Genomic DNA, 27,784 nt, shown 5'->3' on the forward strand with positions numbered 1-27,784 from the left:
TGCAGTGAGAAACACAAACTTCCACTCTGCACCAAATCTTCCCCTGGTTCTGCTGCCACTCTGTATATTTTAATAAAAACAACACGCTCTAATTATTCTAAATCAAGTGTGCAGATTTCTTCTGAGGGTTTTTTTTCTTTTTTTTTTTTCTGTATCCAAATAAGTTGGTTGTTTAAAACTGACTTATTACTGATATATACTGATAACAGTTTGCCATACGTCCAGGTTTAGCCCAGGGCAGTTTAAACACAGCATAACCTTCAACGCCCTGAGATCTTTGGTCTAACAAATAATTTGGCTGAAAGCATCTAACGTGACAGAAACACCTAGACCAGCATAGACCAGCAAAGACCAGCTAAGACCAACATAGACCAGCAAAGACCAGCTAAGACCAGCTAAGACCAACATGGACCAGCAAAGACCAGCTAAGACCAGCAGACCAGCAAAGACCAGCAAAGACCAGCATGGACCAGCATAGATCAACATTGACCAGCATAGACCAGCATGGACCAACATTGACCAGCTAAGACCAACATGGACCAGCATAGACCAGCATAGACCAGCATGGACCATGGACCAGCATGGACCAGCTGGACCAACATTGACCAGCATAGACCAGCATAGACCAGCAAAGACCAGCATGGAGCAGCATAGACCAACATTGACCAGCATAGACCAGCATAATGATGTTGTTGGACCAGCATAGACCAGCATGGACCAGCATAGATCAACATTGACCAGCATGGACCAGCTAAGACCAACATGGACCAGCATGGACCAGCATAGACCAGCATAGACCAGCAAAGACTAGCATGGACCAGCATAGACCAGCATAGAGCAGCTAAGACCAACATGGACCAGCATAGACCAGCATAGACCAGCATAGACCAGCAAAGACCAGCATGGACCAGACCAACATTGACCAACATAGACCAGCGTAATGATGTTGTTGGACCAGCATAGACCAACATTGACCAGCATAGACCAAAAATTGATCCAGCATAGACCATGCTGTTTTTTCTAGCAGGGTAAGTATTATTTTTGCAAGAAAAAAATCAGAGAAACTTGTTTTATTTGTTAAAAAAACAGTCAAAATAGTTGACAATTCATTTTGAACGTATTCATTATTAATCAATTATTCGAATCACCGTTGCTGCCCCACATGACATGAAGGAACACAGTATCTCTGTAGTGTCATATCATCAATATCATGGACAAAACTGTATTGCAGTCATGCTCTCATCTGTAAGGCAAACAAACACTGACCAAAAATGTAATTTTTTTACATATTAATGCCTGACACATTCACTGGCCACTTTATTAGGTACACAAGACACCTAATTAAGTGGGGCCCAGTGTTTTCTTCAGCAACTAGCTTCAAGGTTGGACATGTTCTGCATTCCCTGGTTATAATGAGACGTTTTTTTGTTTTTCAGGCCATTCTCTCTAAACCTTAAAGATGGTTTAGCATGAAAATCCCAACAGATCAGCAGTTTCACGCCACACTCACTTAAATTGCCCTTTTCCCCCCTCATTCTGATGCTCAGTTTGAGCAGGTGAACCACATAAAGTGGCCAGTTAGTGTATATACACAGTATATTAAAGATTTCTGTGTTCAAGTCAAGTCTGAGCTGATACCAAGATGCCCACGGCACAAATGTGTCATTTCGGACCGAAAAATAACCATATTTGTGCACCGAGAGAGATGTAATGTAATGGGACCTTGTAAGATTTGGCCATTGAGAAGTCAATTGGTAGGAAAAAAAGGTTTTATACTCTCAGAATAGTGGAGTTTTATTATTTCAATGGAAGTACAGCTTGTTGTAGTTGGTGATAAAAAGTGGAAAGCCTTGATCAATCCTGTCAGTAAAGTGATTAAAATGGCTCTCTTGCTTAAAAACTCACCAGTTTATGTTGTTTATATTCATATGTGGGAGACTCCTGGGATTGGAAATGGAGACATAAATATTTATCCGTGTCTTTTTTGTTTTTGTTTTTTTTCAGAGGAGCGACTCTTTACATTTCTCTCTTTGGTAGACTGTAGCACAGAAAACGCTGCACATATAGACACAGTGACATATGCAAAACTAACATAACAGGCTGTCTCTGATCCCTGAGCCGCACACGTGCGCAGACTCTTCTTATTTCACGCGGAGGATATTCTGTCGGGGCAGATTTACATCTTTATTTTTCACATAAAAGCTTATGTTTCTTTCTTTCTTTTTTTATTTTGGTCGCCGTGAAAGAAAACACTCATCCTGCTCTAATTTCTATAAAAAATAAAATAAAAAATCCCTCCTTTATTTAACTGTGCAGTTTAATTTGAGCGAAGAGTAGAAATGTGTGATATTTCCCTCAAGGACTCAGGGTTGCTCATTCATATACTTGAACAAACGTGTGGCCTTGTGCTTACAGTAGGAAGAATTTTCGCACGTGGAATTGTCCTTATTTTTTTTTTGGAGTGCAAAAATCAATTTTTCATCTTGATTCATCATCTCTCACCTGCTGCAGCCCCCTCTGTATTATATACTAATATAATTGTGAAACATAATTTGTCCAATGCTATACTTAAAATTAAAAATTTAAAAGTAAAAAAAACATCATTTATAGCACCATTAAATTGCTAATTACTGTATCTTGGAAACTGCAATAATTAAAAATGCAGCAACATCACAATGTTTTTTTTCTCCTTTGTCCCTCTCATAATATACAGTTTATTCTTGGGTATGTGGAAAATCTAATGCGACAGCAGCAAGTCCGTGGCCCCACCCATGTTTGCCCAACACAGTCCTAGCACCACTCTGCTCTAGTTTGGTATCATAAACGTCATCTTCAATGACTTAGTTCCTCATAGTTCCTCCTCAACGGCAGCGAGAAACTGCCATGATGTCGTTTTAGAAGCGACACAAACGCACAAACTAGTGACTTGTAAAGCAGTCGGTGTAACTGAATCATTAGAATCAGTTGATGATGAGTAGATTTTGGAAGTATAAGTAGATTTTGGAAGTATAAGTAGATTTTGGAAGTATAAGTAGATTTTCAAAGTATAAGTAGATTTTGGAATTATAAGTAGATTTGGGAAGTATAAGTAGATTTTGGAAGTATAAGTAGATTTTCAAAGTATAATTAGATTTTGGAATTATACGTAGATTTTTATAAGTAGATTTTATAAGTAGGCAGTAGATTTTGTATAAGTTTTTATAAGTAGATTATGGAAGTATAAGTAGATTTTGGAATTATAAGTAGATTTTGGAAGTATAAGTAGATTTTGGAATTATAAGTAGATTTGGGAAGTATAAGTAGATTTTGTAAGTATAAGTAGATTTTGAAGGTATAAGTAGATTTTGAAGTATAAGTAGATTTTTTTATAAGGAAAGTATAAGTAGATTTTGAAAGTATAAGTAGATTTTGAAGGTATAAGTAGATTTTGGAATTATAAGTAGATTTTGGAATTATAAGTAGATTTTGGAAGTATAAGTAGATTTTGGAAGTATAAGTAGATTTTGGAATTATTTCCTGTATTTTTTATTGTCCATTTTATTCCTGTTTATTCATTTTATTCATTCCTTTCTTTTTTTCATCATACTGTTTATGTTGTGTGTGATGTCTAAGCTACTGGACCTTGAATGTCCCCTTGGGGATCAACAAAGTTTTCTGAATTTTATTATAAGTAGAATTTGTAACTAAGTAGATTTTAGAATTAGAAGTAAAATATGGAACAGTTAATAGCCATATTAGTTTTCAGTTGTTGGCAAAATATTATAAAAAGATAACAAAAGGTTTAAGATGGAACAAAAAAGCTCCAAGAAAAAAGCCAATAACCATATTATCTTTATAATTACATGTTCATAAATACACATGTCTATTTTCTTGATCTCTGAATGATCCACATTAGCAGAGGCGTGTGCGTGTGCATGTTTTAATGTTTAATGTGAAATCTATCCAGTGTTTTGCACCTAGCAACAGGTGCACACAGGCAGGCACAACTCAGCACGGGGGAACAGATGGTGGGTGTGAAACTGGAGAGTGTTGATTGTTGACGCGGCGTCGTTTCTTTTTCACTCTGTGTCTAATTACATGTCATGTAAGGCGACGCCGCACAAGATCGTCTTTCAGCATGGAAACAAAGCTACTTAAAAAGAGAAGGAAAGGAAAAAAGAGAAGTCTTAACTTTGAGTGTTTCCTTTTTCCCTGAATACAAGGCACTCAATATAACTGTAAGTGTTACAGTTTTCAATTGATTCACATTATATTACCACCGTCTTTACATACGTATGGAATAACACCAGCTGGCCGGTGGCAGCAAGAAAGAATCCGCTGGCTTTGTACTTGTGCGGTTCACTAACCTCCATCACGTCTTTTGTGAAGAGCTTTGTGCAGTTTCTTGTCTTTTAATATTTTTCCTCTAATGAACTTTTTCCCTGCTCTTCAAACCAACTGTTTCACACTTTTTTTTGTCTTCCTTGCCTCTGCTCTGCTTCCCCTCTGGCTCCACTAACTCCCTCCTGTTCAGGCTGGCAGTACGAGGGTAAGAGGGCAAACATGCGTTTGTTTGTTTTTCCAAGTCTTCCAACATTTCACTCCGCCTCCATCCATTCCCATTTGAGGCCATTTAATCCTCAACTTTCCTCACATCAGCCTGTTGCCCGCCGTCCTCCCGTCTCCTCCTGTCCCCCGGCCTGTCTCTCCCTCTCCTGCCCCATCTGCTGCTGTCTGTCACGCTGCCATTACCCGTGAGTCCCATGTGCTTGTACCATCTCGCCACCGTGACCTCCATCAGTGAAGCCATTTCCTGCTCCGCGCTTTGGCCGCCCTGTTAGTTTGGTGTCAGCGTTGTTGATGTTTATGTGTTGGCAGACGATGCCGCTGCCCCCTCGCTCGCTCTGTGTGTGTGTGTGTGTGTGTGTGTCAACATGACAGCTTATTATGGTGTGAAAGGAAGATACCGAAGCAACACTTTGATGTTGATTTTCCCATAGACCAGCGAGGCGTTTCAGTGCCGGTCACTTTCTTGCTATGTGATTGAATTATTGGCTAAAATAAGTTGATGATGAGTAGATTTGGGAAGTATAAGTAGATTTTGGAAGTATAAGTAGATTTTGAAAGTATAAGTAGATTTTGAAGGTATAAGTAGATTTTGAAAGTATAAGTAGATTTTGAAAGTATAAGTAGTAGATTTGAAGGTATAAGTAGATTTTTGGAATTATAAGTAGATTTTGAAAAGTATAAGTAGATTTTGAAAGTATAAGATTTTGAAAGTGTAAGTAGATTTGAAGGTATAAGTAGATTTTGAAAGTATAATTAGGTTTTGGTGCAGTAGATTTGAAAGTATAAGTAGATTTTGAAAGTATAGAGATTTTGAAGGTATAAGTAGATTTTGGAATTATAAGTGATTTGAAAGTATAAGTAGATTTTGAAAAGTATAAGTAGATTTTGAAAGTATAAGTAGATTTTGAAGGTATAAGTAGATTTTGGAATTATAAGTAGATTTTGGAAGTATAAGTAGATTTTGAAAGTATAAGTAGATTTTGAAAGTGTAAGTAGATTTTGAAGGTATAAGTAGATTTTGGAATTATATAGATTTTTGGAATTATAAGTAGATTTTGGAAGTATAAGTAGATTTTGAAAGTATAAGTAGATTTTGAAAGTATAATTAGGTTTTGAAAGTATAAGTAGATTTTGAAAGTATAAGTAGATTTTGAAAGTATAATTAGGTTTTGAAAGTATAAGTAGATTTTGAAAGTATAAGTAGATTTTGGAAGTATAAGTAGATTTTGAAAGTATAAATAGATTTTGGAAGTATAAGTAGATTTTGGAAGTATAAGTAGATTTTGGAAGTATAGATTTTGGAACTATAAGTAGATTTTGAAAACTATAAGTAGATTTTGCAAGTATAAAATATTTTGGAAGTATAAGTAGATTTGGAAGTATAAGTAGATTTTAGTAAGTAGATTTTGGAATTATAAGTAGATTTTGAAAGTATAAGTAGATTTTGAAAGTATAAGTAGATTTTGAAAGTATAAGTAGATTTTGAAGGTATAAGTAGATTTTGGAATTATAAGTAGATTTTGGAAGTATAAGTAGATTTTGAAAGTATAAGTAGATTTTGAAAGTATAATTAGGTTTTGAAAGTATAAGTAGATTTTGAAAGTATAAGTAGATTTTGAAAGTATAATTAGGTTTTGAAAGTATAAGTAGAAAAGTATAAGTAGATTTTGAAAGTATAAGTAGATTTTGAAAGTATAAATAGATTTTGGAAGTATAAGTAGATTTTGGAAGTATAAGTAGATTTTGGAACTATAAGTAGATTTTGGAACTATAAGTAGATTTTGCAAGTATAAATAGATTTTGGAAGTATAAGTAGATTTTGCAAGTATAAGTAGATTTTGGAACTATAAGTAGATTTTAGAATTATTGGCTAAAATAATAATAATAATAATAATAATAATAATAATAATAATATTAAATAACATAAAAACTTGCCAGAGCTCCTGTTTACATCGTCCTTTTTGGCAGGATAAGCTTTAAAAAACGAACAGTGGTTTGAAGTCATCAGAGTTCACTGCAGTTTCAACTTTCTGATAAAATGTCTCTCATCCTCCTCGGGAGGTGAAAATATCACAGATAAAATCATTTTAAACATGTTATTCAAATGAAAATTTCCCTCTCATATTGTGAATCATATCACCATTTAAAGTCTAAATAACCACAATTAGATATTAACTTTGTGTGTTTTATGTTAACGTTGTGTTCTCTCTTGTTTGTGTGTGCAGAGTGTAAGCTGACTCGACCAGGCCCCCCTGCGACCATCGTAACCATCGACGAGGAGAGCCCCAACGGTACGTAAACAAACAATCACCCACCTCCACTTTATTCCTGTAGAACAGTATAAGAGTGGTGGTAAATGCCTCTGTGCTGTGTCGTGGTGTTGATTGCAGAGCTGGGATCGTTTCCGTGTCTGCGTCAGCGTTGCTGTTGATATTGCAGCACATATTAATACGTCCTCTCTCCACTGGGACTGCCGCGTCTCTCTCTCTCTCGCTGCACAAGTACAGTCGCTCTCCGTCGATGGCACTCGGTCGGTTACTGCCGATGTTTTGTGAGACATATTGGATTGCCATTCGGATTGTGTTTTAAATTATAGATAAATAAATTCCACTTCTGGCTCCTGGTGTGTGAGTTTGTTCTCGCAGGGCCTGTGTGTGTGTGTGTGTGTGTGAGCGATTGAGTGAATTCAGATGGTGTCTGGCACACAGACGTGACATGGGGTTACATTAATGAGAAGTCCTCTCCCCCGCGCTCAGGTGGTCTTTGGTGTGGTTTACCTGTGCCGCGGAGAGCAGACGCGATCGAGTGGAACTTTTTCTACTCTTTCTTGTCTCGACTTTTCTTTCTCCGTCTGCCTCTGATTTTCCTTTTTACCTTTATACTTTTTTTCTTTGCATGAGTTTGAAGCGTTTGCTCCTTTTTGTTAGTCAGCGTTCATATACATGGAGATGAACGACCATGAAGACAAACACAACCCTTCTCTGTATTCACGTTACATTTGCTCTCACTACACTTTTAGGAATCAGGAAATGCTACAGCAGAGTTTCTTCTAAATTGTTATATCAAGTAAACACCTGAGACAATATTCGCTGATGAAGAAACACAGTTATTATCACCAATGTTAAAATACACTGGTGTACATTTGTATTTCTATATTTTATATTTTCTTAGATTCTTATTTTTATTTTATCTTTATTTTTCGCTAATCTTATTCTACTCTATATTTTATGGTGTTTGGTAACTGGGGTGTTTCTCTTTCCAGTCTCCTGTAAAGTGTGACTCTAATCTTAACAGTGCTGTGTGCTGATGTTGGAGCTGTTAATTTCCCCGAGGGAACCTCCCAAAGGGATCAATAAAGTCGTCTGTCTGTCTGTCTGTCTGTCTGTCTGTAAGTAAATAGGCATCACTTGCTCGACTACAGTTGGTTGAAAACGCTCTTGTTCAAAGTTACTCTTGAATCTTCTCTGTGATTGGACAAAGCTCTATTTCTCTGTATTTTTACGGTAGTTTTTGAATTTTCTAGATATCCCAATAACGGTCTAGGAGTTACGGTAATGAGAAGTACGCGTGTCAAATCCTGTCGGCGATGACAGGAAGGTAACAGAAGGGTTAACTGGGTTAACGAGAGCACATTAGTCCAGTTTTAGCGGCACTGGCTCCACGTTGTAAATGATTTTATTTCACCATTTGTCGTCTCTAAGGAAACTTTGACGTTTTGACGTCCTGTTTTTTAAGTCCTCTTTTAAAACACGTTTCTCCTCTTTGGCTCTTAACTCACTTTCAGATGTTGGCAATTCTATAGCCATGAAATCAGAATAAATCCAGACTGGCCTGAACATCATGATGGTCATAAGAGGGTTAAAGTGCTTCAGACACTGGTATAGTCAAATGAGTTACCCTGGTATAGGCAGTAGAACACTATTTCTGTTTTTCCTCCAAGTACCACCAGAGGAAACTTGTGTACCACTGGTGGTACACGCACCACAGTTTGAGAACCATGGCTGTATACCATTCATTTATAGCACAATTTTGCAAGCTTTGCCATTTGCTAATTGTTCCATATTGTGCTTTCAGTTTTAAAAGCCAGAAGTGATGCTAGTGTGTTAATAATACTCGTAGTATTCATACAACATAACACATGCACATCCAATGGTGTTTTTTCTTGTGTGGCTCTTCGGTGAAGCAGACTGTCAGACTGTCTCCTTCACTCCTTCCTCTCCGCGTGCAGCTGAGATTTGGGGTTTTGATCGATTGCCGGGGGAATGTGTGAGATGGAGGTAGCCTCCCCTCACCCCCACATGTGTCGACACACTGCCTGTTAGGGGATTTGCACTAATCTTCCTCATAAAAGCACTCGTTTACTCGTGATACGGGCTTCTTCTGGCTCCACCGGCCTCTTATTTATCTCTCCTTGATGAAACGGCCTGGAGAGCGTCCTGCCCATAATGGAATGTAAAACAGGCAAGCCGCCATTATTGACCGGAGCAATTATCCCTCTGAATGTGTTTCATCTCCTCTCCTCTGTCACACAGAAGCCATGCAAATGACAGATAATAAGATCCCGTGTTTTTCTGAGCATTTACCTTTAAGTCCTTTCGTGGCGGTGTGAATGGGCAAAGGCAAAAAAACCCCCGAACAGTTCAGACAGGATTGACGAAACCATAATCCTGTTTGCAAACCTAGAGATCTTTACATCCGTCAAAAAGCACCGTGAAAATGAAGCGCTCCCAGTGGGAGAGGTGCGTTTGCTCAGACACTGTCGGGCCACGGGTTCGTTCATTGATTGTACGAGCGCAGAAATGTATTTGACTGAGTCACAGACGAAATGAATAGAAAAGTCTGGAAGCCTTTATTGTCTTCACTGTGCTTCTTAATACAAAGACATTCCGAGTGAGTGCTCGCCCAAAGGCAGACAGAGTTCTCTTAACTAAACTAACAGTATTAGGATGAAGTATTCACACAGATAGATTGACCTAAACCTTGTCAGCCAAATGTTTGGGTCTGTGAACATAATTTGTTCCACCAGACATCTTTTCATCGCTTCTTCTTGCTGAAGCTTCTTCTTTATGTTCACGATTCTTGTCTTCTCTTCCTCTTTGTGTCGTTTTATGCTATATTCTTTATTCATGGCCACAGCAGCTCCCAGCACAAGACGGAGAAGTCAAACCTTTCCTGATGGTGAACAGATCGGCCTTCCACCTGCCTGTTTTCACAATTCTTCTTCTTCATCATCTTCCTTTCTCACCTTTAGCACGGATTGAAGTTGTCCTTGATTGCACTTTAAAGATTTATGCAGTTAAAAGTTCCTCAAGTTAGACATAAAATAAATGGCCAAACATAATTTACCTTTCATTTCATCCATGACCTGGCTTGACTTTGACTTCTCATGAGTCACTAAAGGGACAGGAGAGCCAGTTGTGACATATTGAAGCGGTTTCGCAAACAGAGTTTCCACATGGAACCAGGCGCCTATTGGATTGATTTCACTGGTTTTCACTCACTATTCTCAGTCTAAGTGAAACATCATTTACAAAATTGACGTCAAGCTCTGTTAAAAAAGACCTGAAACTAGCAGCTGAGACCAATAACTCCTCAGGAAAATGTTTACTGATGTTATCTTTAGGTGCCAAACATAGTTGTATTGCGGTTCAGTTTTGGCCTTGAGCTTGACGTGTGCGGTTTAGACAATACAAACCATTTTCTTCCTCCTGTCCTGGTTGCTGTCTCTTTCTTTGGAGCTCGCTTTGACGTTTTTTCACTTCAGAGGAACGAGCGGTCGCGAGGGGATCGCAACCGCGTTGCTCAAATGAAGCGTAGCATGTTTAATTTATCCAGACTGAGGCTTCTGCAGACCCACTGACAGGTGCCAGACACAACACATGAAGTCTCATTGACTCACAGAGTCGTGTCTATTGGGAAGGGAAATGGCGTGTTTTCTATATGCCGCCTTTATTTGGTCTATGAGCTGAATCCAAAAGCGGTTAATCAGATTGAAGAGATTTCTATCTCGGTGGAGAGAAGCAGCTGGATACGTGAACAGTGGAGCCAGAGGGGGTTGTATTTTCTCATTGACAGAAAGCGTTTTATAACAGCAGCAGTGGGAAATCATTGTGTCCATAAATGAGAATGCCATCTCCTACAGCTTTTATCCCATTTCTGCAAATTAATGATTTATATCAAGTGAAGCTTGCGAGGATCCTCGCAGCCCTTGGACATCAGAGGCTAGGATTGCTGAAGGGCTTTATTAGAGAGGTCAATTTAACGTTCTTTCATAGGGTGTGTGGGACAAAGCTGATTTCACTTAAACGTGCATCAATCTTTACAACTGCAGTCCACATGAATGCAGCAGTCATTCCGCAAGCTCACGCTCTGAAAGTAAACATATCCATCCGTCCATCGTTACCTGTCAAAGGCTTCCCTTTCCCTGGCTAAACCAAACAATGCCAAAACTGTAGATCAGTTAAAGAGACTTAAAAATCTCTGACATTAGCAAAGGAAATGTCTAAAATCTCAATGTTTAACAGAGGAGACTTTAGGGGGTATTTAGCGACAGCACTGCTGAAAGCCGGCAATCGTGAGTTTGAATCGCAACCCGTTCAGTGGTATTTCGGTTCAGTGACTGTGTGAGAAGGAAGTAATGAACAATTCTGTGAACAAATCTTATTAATGAACAGATTCTAATTCTTTGCTTGTTACTAGTTTGTAAAACGGCGTCGCGGCAGTTCTGTGCAGCCGTGGTACGGCGGCCTCGCCCACGTTGAGGAGATATTATAGGAATGGAACACGTAACCCTGATACCAAACTGAGTAGGAGTAGAGCCAAGTAGTGCTAGAACTGTATAATGGAAAAACACTGTAAGAGAGACCCCAGCCACCATTCTGGGAAAACCCATTTGGCCGCTTGTACCTGTGATTCTGACCTTAGACATTGATGAGGTTCTCAACGAGTCGTTTAATGGGTTATTTAAACTTTAGAGCATTAAACGGCACCTTTTTCCTCAGCACAGTAACTCTCAGAGCAGGAATCAGATGCAGCTATGGCCCAGTGTTTGTCTTCATTCATTTGTGAATATAATTGATTCATAAAAACGGTTTAACGTTGAATTTCTTGCCTGCTGAATGTAAGACCTGTGCTAGCACAAGCCTGAGCTGAGTTGTGTTTTCAGCTGCTGTGATATACTAAGTCTTATATTAACTGCTCTGATTGACTGTCTTTTTTGATTGTTTGGTTATGGCACTCTCATTAAGGCTTACAGCCGCTCTCCCTGTGCCTTACGAAGGAAAAGTTGATAATAAAAACTTTATGTTCACAGTTCAAGCTGTTAATATGGTGGCAATGAAACAGTGCCGTGCAGAATCAGGCCCAGAATCAGCCTGTGTTGGAATTTATTATCTGATTGTGATTTAAGTCCAATTCCATTACAATTTGGATGGCGGGTCACTCTTTTTTATTATTATCATTATTATTATTATTATAGCTGCATGTTTTTATGAAAACTTCATTGGGACTAAAGCTAAGAGCCATACGATCAGTAGACACTCCAGTGCAAAGCAATCCAATACTCAGACTAATCATTTCTGTAGTGGGGAGTATATGTTCCTCTGGGAGGAAGCTAACTATATCCTCGTCTCTCTTCAGGCTCACCTCTGAGACAAATAACAAATATGATTTATGGTTAAATATCACCCAGCTCTAGCTCAGCAATTATGTCTGCACAGAACAAATCTGTGTTCTCAACTTGTAATCTTTAAGAGCTTTACGCCCCGTTTGATTTTGAGCTAAAATTGTGGAACAAAAAACCTCTTTCATAATAAAATTAGCAGCCAAACCTGGGCTTTTTTAACCTGGGTAAAAAAAAAAAAACACTGTGTGATAAAAATAAAAACAAAATAAACACAGAGCCATGTTTAAATTATGAAACATAATGGCTGCTGCTATACTAATTGCAGGGTGATTAATACAGTATGTGTGACGTTCCAACTAATGCATATTATAGTCCGTAGAAACCCAAATCCATGAGTCTTATGAATGCTGATTAAAAATATTTCAGATTGATGGATAGATATGTGGCTAGCTAGCTAAGACAGATAGATATGTGGCTAGCTAGCTAAGACAGATAGATATGTAGCTAGCTAGCTAAGGCAGATAGATATGTGGCTAGCTAGCTAAGACAGATGGATATGTAGCTAGCTAGCTAAGACAGATGGATATGTAGCTAGCTAGCTAAGACAGATAGATATGTGGCTAGCTAGCTAAGACAGATAGATATGTAGCTATCTAGCTAAGACAGATAGATATGTGGCTAGCTAGCTAAGACATATAGATATGTGACTAGCTAGCTAAGATTTGTCATCGTTACAAATGACCCACAAACATCTCAAAGTGCCTTTAACGGAATACAAAAAGTCGATGAGTGCTATTAAACCGATCAGACTACTGTAGGAATGTATGTAGGAATCTTTAAGGGACAGTGAAAAGTGTTTATCTAGTTTTTTTCTCAGTTTTTCTGGTGGAAACACAGGTTGGGCCATAAAAAAGCGACCCACAACCACTGGTCTTAGACTGTTCCATAATTTAACCCCAGACATTGACACAGACATATTTTTTGTATTGTTCTACTTTTTTAAAAAACATATTTAATCCTTACATTTAAACAGGTTTTTGACCAGTAAGACTTGCCAGCTGAAAACAGTTTGAAGCTGTAGTGTTACTCGCTGTCTCTAAATCAGTGTCAGGGTTAAACATTGCCCCCATTCTCTCACTTTGATCAAAGCAGCACAGGTTTAAACCACTTGTGTATTAAATGCACATCAGGAAACATGTTCTCTATGAAAGCTGACTGATGGACAGGAGAGGAAATGTAGCGCTAATGCTAAACACGGTGGAGTCTGTTGGAAAGTTTCTCATCTCATCCAGGATTATGGAGCTCTCCTGAGTATGGAATTTTTTTCTCGTGAGAAAGTTACCTGCTCCTGCGTGTGTGTGTGTGTGTGTGTGTGTGTGTGGACTGTTTTGCTTCCTGTGTTTGAAGAGCTTGAAGGTTTAACTAATTAATGAGATGAGCAAGTCTGTGTGACTGTCTTTTTTTTTTTAAAGCCTCCATGGGCTCATTAGCCTCTCGGCTTTAAGTGAATTCAATCCCTCGCGCTTTTTCTCTTGACCGGGCCTGACATTAGTTTGACCCCTTTGAATCTCATTGTTTCTTTCCTCTGACATGTACTTAGTCTCCTTCACACCTTTCCTTTTTTCTTTTTTTTTTAATTACAAACATAGCACAAATTCTCTTTTGTTTACCTGTACAAAACCTCCTTACCCATAAATGATATGGCCATAGATTTAAAGTGGAACTATGCAGGATTTTTACCTTAATTTAACAGTTCTCTAGCCGTTGTAATGTTTAAATGGTTCTAAATTGGTATCAATACTTCAGTACACCTTTGTTAAGAGTGTCTGGTTTGTTGATTTAAAAGACACATTTACAAGTGATCAGCTTGTCTTTTACATTAGTATTTTATTTTTAAACACTATTCAAAAGCTGTGGCTATGGTAAGAAATCTCAGGAAAATTAACTCATTTGGACTATTTTAAAGGCGTAATCTGGATTAGGGCTGCAAGTAATCGATTAACCTGTTGATCATTCTCTCGATTAATCGAGTGCTTGTTTGGTCCAGAAAATGAAACCAGACAATAAACACACAAACACACCAGCCATTATACAACCATGCCATGGTTGTATAATGTGTTTTTAAAGCTGAAAATACTTAATTTTCTGTGAAACCTCGAAATGATGATATTCTTAAATGTCTGGTTTTGTTCACAACCCAAAATTATTCACTTTTAATGATTTCTTTCTTATGTGGAGCAAAGAAACCAAAAAAAATCACATTTAAGAAGCTGAAAAATCAGAAAACTTGTCTCATACTGATTAATCGATGATCAAAATAGTTACATTTAGTAATCGATTAATAAACATTTTAGTTTTTTTGTCAACATTAGTTTTAACAAAGTCTTAGTCAGCGTTTTACGACATTGCCGCAGTCTCATCATCATCTTCTTGTCTTAGTCATAAAACAAAAGTTTGTTGACGAATATAATTCGTCTCGTCTCGCCTGACGAAATGAACACTGGTCTCCACTGCCCCCTACTGCCTGTTAGTGGAAAACCAGCCTTGCAAGATCAGGGCCACCGACCCTGGAGTCCTCAGAATCAGGATGGCTCACAAAGTGGTAGACGATGGATGGATGGATGGTGGTGTCGTATAAATATGTAGCCCAAAACTGTAGGGGGAGCTCCGAAGAGCGACCAGACTTTCAAATTTCCACTTTAAACCCATTCTCTATGTCAATTGGAGACTCAGTTTTTCTAATTAAAACTAAAATGTGTCAGATCTCACGAGAAGTCCATCGATCTCGTTGCATCGACTTCACCTTTTTGTCCAAGGTTAACGCAACAGTGGGCGGCCGCGCCAGTCTGACACGGAGCGCCGTCGTCGCCTCTCACCGTGATGAATCTTTAGACACGCTCAGTCCCGAACCCAACTGCTTTCAAACAATAGTGTTCCAGCAGGGGAGCGGAGTGATGTATGAGGCGTTCAGTGCAGCCCTGTACGAAGAGCACGGCTGTCATTTGTAAGTCTTTTAGCAAGCGGGGTGAAAAACGAAAAATTCATGATCCCTGCTCAACTATTTGCTATACGTGAGCAACGGGATTAACTTTTTGTTTGTTAGATTTTCTTCAGACATTGCATTTACTACGTTATCACACACAGTTATCTCTAATCTCAACCTCTAATCTTAATCTTACCACACTTCAAATTAAGACTAGGCAATGTATTGGTATTATTGTGACATGTGAGAACATATGGTCTTAGATTTTTTAAATTATGTCATATTGTGATAAGATATTGCATATAATGGTCACATTTATTATACGGAATAAAAAAGGGAAACACACTAAATATTGTATATATTAATTTAAAAAAAATACCACATTTAAAGACATTTTTATTGTTTCTAACACATTAAAAAGCCAAAGAAATAGACCAGGTATTATTGATCATGTAATACAGATTATAAACAGTAGATGTGCTATTTTAGAGTGTGTTTACAGTGTAGTATCTTTGAGAAGTCAACTTAGATTTAAAAACAATGACCGAAGTACTTTACAGTTGCTGTGCTGAAGGCACTATAAAAAAAAATAGAAGAAAAACAGTAAAATAGTGACATAATAGAAAAGTGAAATGGTAAAAACTATATTGAAGTGTCAAGTTATCTCAAAAGAAAACAGAGAAATAACTTGTGTGCAGCAGATTTATATCCCGTATTTTGGGATATAGCCTGATCGTCTGCGTCATTAGGACCAGGTTTTGGTCTCCGTGAGGACGACTGGTCCTGACAAGGTCAGCGTTTATGCCATAAACTGTCCTGAAGAGGTAACAAACACGATGTTAACGCACACACTCATGCACACATAAGTGTCTGCTCTGTTAAATTCTATCATCGTGTCAGGCGCCGGTGATTGCTGGGTCATCAATTTATAATTAGAGCCGAGCTGAAAGGCCTGGATTAGTGCACAACACCTGCTCCTTGTGGGATTACGGCGCAAAACAGGAGGGTGGGACAGTCGGCGAAGGCTCAGTCACACAAAACATTAAGCACTCCGTACACAGTCTGTGGTTCTTGTTTGCTCTGCGCGTCTAACGAGCCATCATTTTTATTAACATAACGGGATTTATGGTAAAAGTGAATGTGCTGCTGTTATCAGATTGAAAGTGGGCTGCCACGTCTCGTCAGTTTCCCCCTAATTTGTCATATTGTTGATCATGTGTTAGTAAAACACATGCTGTACTTTAGGTTTTAAACAAATCGATGTTTGATGTCTTATTGTTTCTCCTCCCACTGTGATTTCTTTTGAAAGAGACAAAAGTAAACGTCTGTGCCGTCGCCGGTGTGAGCGCGCCACATTTTTCGCCTCATTTGACCCAGAAAATTGGAATAACAAGCGTCGTCGTCATAATAGAATTTGTGTCTCTTTAATTCTCGTCTCTCTCTGGGAGTCACGCTATTGTCTCACTGCGGCGTCTTGTGCAGAGACCGCACAGGAGGAATATGGGTTCTCGTCTCCCGCGCTGACGAGCGCACGGGGGAAATCGCTGCTGAAACAAAATATTAATAGTTCTTTTTAATTTGCAACAGCACAATAACACGGCAAACGTGACATTTGATATTGTAGATGCCGGAGACGAGACGACAGATGTCAGGTTCTGTGGACGTTGTGATGATAACACTCAGGGCGTTTTAAATAATCCAAGAACAGTCTGGATCACAGAGTTTCAGCCTTAAATTCAAGGTTAATGAAAACCTCCTTAGGCCCTTTTGGCGTCTCACAGCTGCTGTCAACAGACAGGACCAAGGTTTTTTGCACCACCGTCATTAAGTGATATCGCTCGTTTATTGTTTGTTACGCCACAGCTTGTACAGGGGAATGGATTTTTGTGTCTCCGCGTATTAAAAGCGGATAATTATCGATTGAAGGCATTAAATGTGCTTGTATGGTTTCCCCTTAGGTGGAAAGTAACTCGCGTTACTGTAATTGAGTAGGTTTTTTGTGTAATTGTGTTACTCAGTAAAGAAAAAATGTTAATTTACAAATAAACAAATCACACACTGGAAACTTTGGCAGTCAATGATGAGGACAAGTGAATGATAAGGACAAGTGAATGATAAGGACAGGTGGATGATGAGGACATGTGATGTGAGATTTGTGACATTTTAAACTAGCTACTTTTACTTGAGTACATTTGTAGAAAAGTACTTCTTTTTACTTGCACTTCAGTAAAATTGTATCAAAATAGTGGTACTTTTATTTGAGTAGAATATTTCAGTACTCTTTCCACCTCTGGTGTAACCCCAGTACTTCTACTTAAGTCCACAATGTCTTAAGAATATGGTTGTCTCTTTATCTCACCAGTTGACTGTTTTTTTTTTAAATGAAAACTGAAGTTTATGATGCTTTGTAAACTGCTCCCTCTCCCACACCAAATCCCATCGAGAAAATAAATAATAATAATAAAATAAAATGTAGAAATAAGCATGGGTAGTTACTAAGTTCTTAAAAAGTAGTTTTGTTTTTGTGTGTCTGCACGGTGATGCCAGTGCTTACTATGTATGAGACCTATTCTGGATTTTCTGAACCTCACTGTATGAATATAAATGTATGTATTTCAGGCTGCAGTACAGTGAGTCAGCAGGGAATTGTGGCTTTTATAAATAGGCCCGGGAACCCGGAGAACCGACTTCCACCCCCGACACAAGTAAACCCCCACTTCACTGGTTACTACATGGAAAAAACTTAGTTTTTACACATTTTGGAAGCAAAACTTCAAAATTGAGGATCTATTTTTCCTACATTTGTCTTTCCTGTGATCAGAGTGTTTGCGGTTTCCTTTCCACCGGACTCACAAGGTGTTAAATTGACCTTATACAATTGCGCAACAGCCTATAGAGGGACATTTATATTACCATTAACTGCAACTAGAGGCTGAGTTAACTTTACAAGGAGTCGCTGTACATGTAGCTACTCATCCATCAAAGATCTCAGGAGGGTCCACGTTGGTCCATGTTGGTCTCCGTCTCTGCTTGACCAGCCCATCTCTATGGAAACTCTAACAAATTAAAAAAAAACACTTGACATTGAAAATAAATTAGGGAGACCATGCCATTGAAAAAGATTTGAAATCATTCTTTGTCATATTTTTTCATAACAATCTAACTTATTACTGCACGATAAAAAAGTAAAAATTGAATTTTTGTAACTGTCCACATCTGTACTAGATAAAATATTATATTGGACACACAATATAGGTCATAGTGTACTAGTCAGTGAAAACCGATGACTTAAATTTAATTCAGAAAAGATTAAATAGGACAAAGAGTGACGATGTTTTCAGATGTTTGCTGGGAGTGAATTCCCTGCTTTCACAGCACCCTCTGCTGGACAACTTGGTAATTACCTCAAAACAGTCTGATGCATTTTCAGGCTGGATATTTCATGTTTATAAGACCATATAAACGCAGTTTGTTAAAGCCACATTTGGTTAGAAATGAGCTTTACTCCACCGTGTCGCTCTCCGTCATAGATTCAGATAAAGACCAGTGCACTCAGTGTATTATTGGTGCCGTAAATGACTATTGGCAAGCAGCTAATGGCCAACCATTCTATAGCCAAGCTGTTGTTTTGCTGATATTTTACTCCAATTAAGGGGAACCTTGTTTCTTCGTCGCAACAATGCTTATGAACTCATTTCACTGAAAGCAATACATTTATTAGTTGTGGCTGAATGCGGTTGTTTTTCTAACAAGCTCACATTGTTCAGAGCCGCGAGTCTGTCGGCCAAGCAGAGGCTGTAATGGGACTTTGAATGGATCACCGTGTCTTTCATTCACCTCAGGCTTTACACTGGAGAGGGAGAGATGGAGACGGTGGTGGGAAGATATAGTTGGAGGTATTTTCAGGTTGCATTGTGGGGAAGCGACCCCCCCGTTCTTAGTTGTATGTGGTTATTGTATAATGTACCTCATGCATCTTCTTGTAAAATGTGTCACCGTGGCTATTTTGGTCCACAGGGGGATGCAGAATCCTTTTGTAGAGGCAGTGTATTTACAGTCTGGTCTCCCAAGAAACACAATGCGATTCAACCTTTTCAGCAAACAATGGGAAATGTCGCTCTTGAATCTTTGAATTCAACGTTTTTCGCTAAATTATCAAAAGTGTGTCTTTTGTGCTCACACCCATGATGATTTCTATTTCTATTTCTATTTGATTTCGATTTTCTCTAAAGATGCGTAATGTGCTTTGGTAAAATGAGTCACTTCCTGTGTACTGTACAGCTTAGTGGTAATGTGTAGCCAGACGATGACGACAATGACTATACTGAGACACGCAGAGAAAGTGTTTGACAATAAGTGGACGCCATGGACAAAGAGACGCTTACAAGTGCTACTCCCATCTTAAGGTGTGCGGAAATTGGTCCTGGAAAGTCCTTGACTTTAATGTCAACCAAGGTATAGGAACCCTGACTACAGCTTTAGAGATGATATATTATATAAAAAAAAGACATAAAATGACCATGAGATTAAGGTAAAATGTAAAATTTGACAAAACTGTCTTCACTGGTTAATAGTGCAGTTTTAGTCCGACATGAAATAACAAACAAGTTCAATATTTATGACAGTGAATATACATATATATACATATATATGTATATATACATATATATACATATATATGTATATATACATATATATACATATATATGTATATATATATATATATATATGCATATATATACATGTATATATATATATATATATATATATATATATATATATATATATATATATACATATACATATATACATATATATACGGGAATGTAGATCCAGGCATTGCTGGATAAGGGCACATGGTCTTTCTTTTTCATATCCTGGTAACAGGTTTCTTCTGAATAAATATTCCTGCCTGTTAAAGTGCTTGAAGCATTGTAAGTAACCCCGGACAACATCACATGTCCTGTTTAAGGAAAGGAAAGCATCTTTATTGTCATTATACAACCTGGTATTGCACAACGAAATGTCGAGGTCAGATGGAGGGTTGATGAGAGCCGCTGCGACTGAAGGGACCAACATGACTGAATGTGACATTCTAACATGTTTTTTGATGGTGGGAGGGAACCAACGCAGACATGTGGAGAACATGCAAACTCCACACAGAACCAGGAATTGAACCCAGCACCTTCTTGCTGTGAGGCAACAGTGCTAACCACTACTTACCACTGCGCCAGCATGCCACCTTTAATGTAATCATGATTACAATAAGTGTCTTTGAATTGAAAATTTCTTCAGCTCCAGCAATTGTTCCCTCGTTTTGATTAACGCTATAATCTCCACGCTTTGTTCACGAGTTTAACACACACACACACACACAGTGAAATAGTTCGATTGACATTCTGGGCATAATTGATACTTCTCTCATTTCCGGAGCATGCCAACAAATCTTGCTGAAAATACTTGTTTCACTAAAACCAGCCGTCCTCAACAGCGGGGACACTGCATCAATGCAGGGACGTGTGGACACAAATCTGAATGATGGGGACAGGTAGCAGTTGCCATCACTGGCAACCAGCCCAGGAGATATTTTCAGATTCTGCAACTTTATCAAAATGATGTAGGTGGACTGTAACGTTTTCCAAATGGTGTGCACTCATTTCAACGTTCTTTCCGCTGTGTTATTCTTGGATTTGCTGTTAGTACGCGGAGTATATTCTTCTCCACGCTGTGGTAAAAAGGTGCGTCTGCGTCGTCACATCTCATACACACAGAGATTCGCCCTCTGAATCTGCTCCACGCAGATCGTTTAGTTTTTCCTCGGAATAAATTGAGGTTTTGTTGGCAGTGGGGCCTCCGCTCACCGTGCTTCCCGGCCTTCAGGATATGAAGTGAGCCCCTGTTCTGAGTCAAAATCAAGATTATGTGGTTGAACTCACCTAAATCAGTCTGCTGCAGCTCATGTTTGTTTGCCCGTGTGTCACTCCTCGTCAGAACGCACAACTTTATTATAACTATAGTAGTCGTGTAGATGTGAAGTAGTGATTGTTAATTCACATTCTGAGAAAAACTACATAAATTCACACAGTTAAATGTTAACATGTCTGTGGTGAACTTTGTATTTCATTTGTTTTATTTCTAATGTCCATTGTTAAATCCTGAATCATTTACTTTACTTTTACTGTATGACAGAGGTCCCAAACTCGAGGCCCGTGGGCCACATGCAGGCCACCCAGTTCATGTTCTGTGGCCCTACACTTACTTTTATGTTATAATGAAACATAAGGTTAGATTTATCACATTATTAAATGTTTTAAATTCAATATTTTATTTAAAGCTTGTTTAGTGTTTTAATTATAATTGTCTACATGTTGTTATCGATAAATTATGTCTGTTTATGTCTGTTTTTGTTATTTAAATATACATTTTTGCTTCATCCTGTTCTTTTTTTATGAACTACATATCAAGACAAAGACTTTTACTTATATCATGAGGAGTTAACTGGCCCCAGGTCATTTTGAGTTTGTATTGGGATATTTTTATGGATTATACACTTTAGAGGTGAATTCTCTTTCATTGTCTTAAAGTAACACAATGTAGGATTTGTTCTTGGGGTTCCCCTACAGTTGGGAAACGGTACTGTCTGTTACAACGATTGTAAAATACGTGTTGCGGTAGTTTGTTGACATGCCAACAATGCTGGCCACTGCTTCACGGTGTCGCCCGTAGCATTTTATACAAATAGAATTGCATTGTTTTATTTCTCAAGACAAAAATACATCAAAAGATGATATATGCTGTAAAGTATTATACGATTTACTCCTTTGTAAGTTGATGTACCATCAAAATGATTTAGCTGACATTACTTAAAGGTTGAAATCCTGCATTTTGTTGCTTTAAATAACCCGTACACAAATATCCACACATGCTGTGAATATTTTGACTGTGAGTTTGACGTCACTGTGCTGTGGTGCCACACTGATTTTTACACATCAATTTGCAGCCAGGAAACAATATTTGTATTTGAGCTATTTTCAGACTTCCTCAGAGGCAAATCAGCTGCCTCCGCTGAATGAAGAGAGAGCGAAAAAGTTGATCATGTCACCCATAGGCTGAAATTAACTCCAAATATAGTGAATGGCACTACGGTAATTTTCATGCCCCGCGTTGGCAACGTTGTACGACGTACGGAACCGCTTTAGCTCAGTGTTTGCATATTTATGACGCCTCACGCGGTACAAAAAGTCGGTTTTCTTTCGAAAAGAAGTCTTTTTTTGTTAAAAAATCCTTTTGCTGTGACAGGCGCTGCACATCTCAGAATCTGTGCTGAATGAAACAGCTGCCGCTTCCCCCCCTTTGTCTCTTTGACTGTGGTTTTCTTTGGCAGAGCCGCCTGAACTGACAGATGTTTTTCATGTCAAATTATATCAAAGGTAATTAGAGGTTGTTAAGCATTTGGAGTGCTAAGATGGCAGCGATATTACACCCTTCCCCGTTCATCGTGGCTGTGTTACACATTTTTTTTGAATTTTTGGCGACATGTGCAGCTCAGTGCGTCTCCTGACAGCTGCTGCTGCTGCTGCTGCTGCTGCTGCATGTGTTTGTGTTTGTACAGTGTTGTGTTTGCTGGAGCCTCAGTGAAACGAGGATTCTGCTTATAGGCACAGCAATGGCACTTTCATATACGTTACGTTTTTTATGACACAAAATCAGTCCCATGTGTGTTTTATTATATGACTACAATTTAAGCAAGAAATTACTGTTATTATGACAGATTATGATCAACTGACTGCTAGATAATGTACATATGAATAAATATGACATGGATGGATGAAGATAGATGGATAGATAGACTGATATGACGCGATTGAATGGATGGATAGATAAATAAAGATAGATAGATAGATAGATACCGAAGATAGATAGATACCGTAGATAGATAGATACAGTAGATAGATAGATACAGTAGATCGATAGATACAGTAGATCGATAGATAGATAGATAGATAGATAGATAGATAGATAGATAGATACAGTAGGTAGATAGATAGATACAGTAGGTAGATAGATAGATAGATACCGTAGATAGATAGATAGATAGATAGATAGATAGATAGATAGAGATGCCATAGATAGATAGATAGATAGATAGATAGATAGATAGATGCCGAGATAGATAGATAGATAGATGCCGTAGATAGATAGATAGATAGATGATACCATAGATAGATAGATAGATGCATATATAGATAGATAGATAGATAGATGCAGATAGATAGATAGATAGATGCAGTAGATAGATAGAGATGAGTAGAGATAGATAGATAGATAGATAGATAGATAGATAGATAGATACATAGATGCCATAGATAGATAGATACATAGATGCCATAGATAGATAGATGATAGATAGATAGATAGATAGATAGATGCCGTAGATAGATAGATAGATAGATAGATAGATAGATAGATAGATAGATGCCGTAGATAGATAGATACATAGATGCCATAGATAGATAGATAGATAGATGCCGTAGATAGATAGCACCTTTTTAACTCATAAAATACGAAGACACAAACCGCTAAACAAAGAAATCAATAAAACATTATTCACAGAATAATGAATTACATATTTGAATGCAACAGGATAAATCAAAGCAACAACATGCATACATGCAGTATGCAGCTCGACTACCACACACAGTGAGCACACAGATGTTTTCCGTTGAGGAATATCTCAGGTTTAGTTCACCCTCTTCCTCTTCCTCTTGTCAGAAACCATTCCACAGACAGCGATGATGCACTGCAGGGGATCCATGACTGCACACAACTAAAGTGAAAAGGAAGCCGTATGAAGCCGTGTCACTGAGAAAGTGTGGATTACGCCCTGTATGTCATACTTTGTGACTGCAGAATCACTGTGACGGACGTGAATGTGTAAAATCCTCCTTTATGACCGGGTTTCCTCTTAAATCCTTTTCCATAACATAAAGTTATCCATCCATACACTGCAGTGTCATGGAGAGATAAGTTATGGAAGCTCGTACCAGTTCTCACCATCAAAGTATAATTTCACATCACAATGTTATAGATGGAGATTTGGCATTATCTGAAAACTAGGTCTTAATCTTCTGTGTTATCTTCCTTATGTTTAATTTGCAAAGGATCATCTTTGGTCTTGGTAACATCCAAAGCCGGAGCTTCATCAGGACCTCAGTCAGGAAAGTGGCCCATGTTGAGGTCATTCTGTTTTAAAAGTAATTTATCATTGAGCTTTTTCAGTCAACTAATTAGGTGCAAGAAAGAAATGTACCATTCAAAGTCTTTTACATACTGTTAATTTTGATTCACTGGATCCACAAGACTTCCTGGATCTGTATAGAACTTCACTTATAGCTATCATCATCTTACATCAGCATGACTAAATTAATCCTGATCCCTAAATTGTTGCCAGATTCAGACTGGAGATGAGATCCGCATTAAACTCTGAAAATAAAACTGTGCTTTGGCACAATTAAATTAAGATCTTGGATTATTCCCTGTGTATTCTAGGCAGGACTCCTTTCTAAATGTCTTTGCACACCAGCAGCAACAAATAAATGTCACAAAATTGCAAATTATTTAGAGATTTAATTGTGTTGCACCCTCTACGTTCACGCCAAGTGCGACACAATTAAGTGGATAAATGATGAGGACCAGGGGGAAAATTGTCGAGTGTCTGGCAATGATGAGTTACTGTTCAGTGATTTCCCTTAAATAAAAAGAAAAAGGAAATTACTACCTGGGCGCAGAAGAAGTGAGGAGAGCTGGCTGATTAAATTGAGGTACTTTAGGGTGACTTTCAGATGGCCAAAATGGGACAACAGTTCTACAATACTTCAGTTTAATCATTTGGACAAGAGAAGTAAGGTAACACCATGAACACTGCGCCTCACTAAGACACCAGCTGCTAACCTAGATGCTAGTTAGAATAGAAAGCCTTTATTTGCATCATACAGTAGACTTTCAACTAGCACAACGACTAGCACAACATAAAGCCACTGGCTGTGTGCCACCAACATGCTGGCCTGTGGCCTGTAGAGCTACTTGTTGCTAAGAAGCTAAGAAACTGGCTGCTAGTTGCTTAGGAGGAAAAAAACTAGCTACTAGTTTGTAAGAAGCTGTAGGAAAAAGTATGGTAGTTGTGAATAAGATGAGAAATTAGCTGCTTGGTGCCAGGAATGAAAAAAACTACAGTAGATGATACTTAATAAGAGGCACAGAAACTAGTTGCTTGTTGGTAAGAAGCTGAGGAATTATCTGCCAGCTAAGAAATTAGCTGCTAGTTGCTAAGAGGGAAATAAACTAGCTGCCAGTTTCTAAGAAGCTAGGAAACTAGCTGCTAGGTGCTAAGAATGAAAGAAACTACAATAACTGGTAGTTGATAGGAGGCTAAAAAACTAGCCATTACACCACTAATTTCTAAGAAGGAAATAAACTATCTGCTACTTTCTAAGAAGCTAGGGGGAAAGCTGGTAGTTGCTGAGAAGCTATTAAATGATCTGCTTGTTGCCAGGAAGATAAGAAGGTAGTTGGTCACAATTATCTTCTGCTGGAGTTTCTTGTAAGAAAAGCAATATTTAGACTTTTTTTTTTTAAACATGAGTGTTTGAAAAGGCGATGAGGAAGTAAAGGCAAACAACATCAAATTGATTCATCACATCTTTATAACTGATGTATCTTTATAACTGATTATTGATTTGTATTGATTTTTGCCACAGACCTACTTAATACTCAACCTGGAGCCCCATCAGAAACAGACCACGATACTTATCTTCTGCCATTTGCCACCAGTGCCAACACCACTGATATTTAGGATAAAAGCGAGCCATCTGTGTTGTCCCTGTGGGCTTCGGCCACTGTGAAGTCCAGATCAGAGATCATCTCTGACCACAGACTGTGTGACCCCTGTCTCAATCGCTGGCTGCTCAAAAAAGAGATTTTTATTTATTTTGAAAATGCGTGCACATGTAGCACAGTGAAACTCTGGGTAGCACTACGTATGTAGGTCTGATAGACCCTGGCGTTCCATTTGACTGATGAGGGCGACAACTTTGCTGCGTGTGACAAAGACCGAGAGTTCCTAGAACTGAGCGAGTATTGGCTGTCACCACAGGAAAAAAAATCTCGAGGTCAATTAGCTGGAGAAAGAAAAGAAGGCTCTCTGTGTCCTCCCTTCTAATATTATCAGCCTTGTAATTTATGACCTGACTGTTTTCAAAAAGATGTAGCTCACTACTCAAGTTTCTGTGGCAGATATATTTATGAAAAGCTGTTTTAGATTAATGAACCCAGAGGGAGGGAGAGGTGTTCTTTAACTTTTAAATTAAATTCTTAGAAGATCCATTTTTCAGACAGTGTTTAGCCCAAGTGAGACAGATAATTACAGGTCCTTGTGATCACAGCACATGCATGCATCAAGAAGCCCTGACTGCTGCAAGCAGACAGTGTTGTCATTAATGGTAGCATACAAATGCAGGGGTGGCTGTAATTATAACACTTCCATCACACCTCTATCGGCTCCCTCTCGAGTGTCTGAAAGTCTGAATGATTCTGCAGAACAATCTGCTCCACGGAAGGATGAAATATGTTACGGGCAGCAATTAAAACCCCCCTGACCTCTTTGTTATTTTTGTTACCGCAGGTAGATTGGCAAGGCATATCAAGACTCTCCACACAAGCTCATATATGTTCACGTCGACAAGCGTGAAACTCACTTGGAAGAAACGGTGTACTTTGAGGATCCATTAGCTCCTTGGCATATGGTTAATTAAATGTGAAACATGTTGAATGCAAAGTGGGGGGAAAGACAGTCAGTTCTGTCCAAATGGCCTCAAAGCACAGTTAATTTAAATCAGTTTAAAGTCCTGACGACTGAAATTAAAGCTAGGTTTTCATTAAAATGGCAATTATTGAGAGTTAGTGCATCTGGCCACAAGACTAGATGGTTTTGATAGCAGGGCTCTCAGAAGCCCCAGTGGGTTTCCAACAAAGCGCTTAGGGCCCGCACGCACCAGCCCAGAGTATCTTGTTTGGTCGCGCAGCGCCGTACCCGCTGGTTTGGTCATGTTCTCCGTCTTCCCCTTGACCATCCGACGAGAGCCGTTTTCCAATTTGACCCGAGGGCTGCAGGCTGGAGATGACCACGAGGCAAGCCCCGCACCCGATGTTGTTGCAGGCAACCTCCAACAACATGGAGTTGCTGTTGAGGACGCAGAGCAGCTGGCTCAAGATCGCCAGTGGTGGAAACAGCTTGTTAACCTGGTTGGCTCAACGCACTGGGGCGGGACGAAGAAAGAGATCTAAAGAAGAAAAAGAAAAGAAAGAAAGTGCATCGAGAGAAGCGAGATAAAACTGCTGACTTGCTTTTAGCTTGTTGAACTGCTTCGGTAGAGCAAGGTGAAGGTTGTGGGTTTGGTTTCCCAGCTTCTAGTCTACATGCTAATGTGTCCTTGGGCAAGAGACTTAACCCCATGTTGCTACTGACAGCTGTGCCAGAAAATATGCTGCACTTACTGTAAGTGTGATTGAATGGCAATTGTGCAGTGTAAATACGGAGCATTTACCATTTGTTACTCCGGGTGGATTTGTGC

At 38.7% G+C, this 27,784-nt stretch overlaps 1 protein-coding gene across 5 annotated transcripts in view; it reads left to right on the plus strand.

The window, feature by feature from the left end:
* LOC122781617 (protocadherin-15-like) overlaps nt 1–27,784 on the plus strand; it is a 266,246-nt gene that overhangs the window by 93,982 nt on the left and 144,480 nt on the right. For 4 of the 5 annotated variants that reach the window (XM_044045416.1, XM_044045417.1, XM_044045413.1 and 1 more), the window contains 2 exons: nt 4,514–4,528; nt 6,774–6,839. In XM_044045416.1, the coding sequence (XP_043901351.1) occupies nt 4,514–4,528; nt 6,774–6,839 (81 nt within the window). The remainder of the gene's footprint in view (nt 1–4,513; nt 4,529–6,773; nt 6,840–27,784) is intronic. The other variant, XM_044045415.1, reaches the window with a different exon arrangement.

Source organism: Solea senegalensis, linkage group LG15 (assembly GCF_019176455.1).
Source record: "Solea senegalensis isolate Sse05_10M linkage group LG15, IFAPA_SoseM_1, whole genome shotgun sequence".
Lineage (NCBI taxonomy): Eukaryota > Metazoa > Chordata > Actinopteri > Pleuronectiformes > Soleidae > Solea > Solea senegalensis.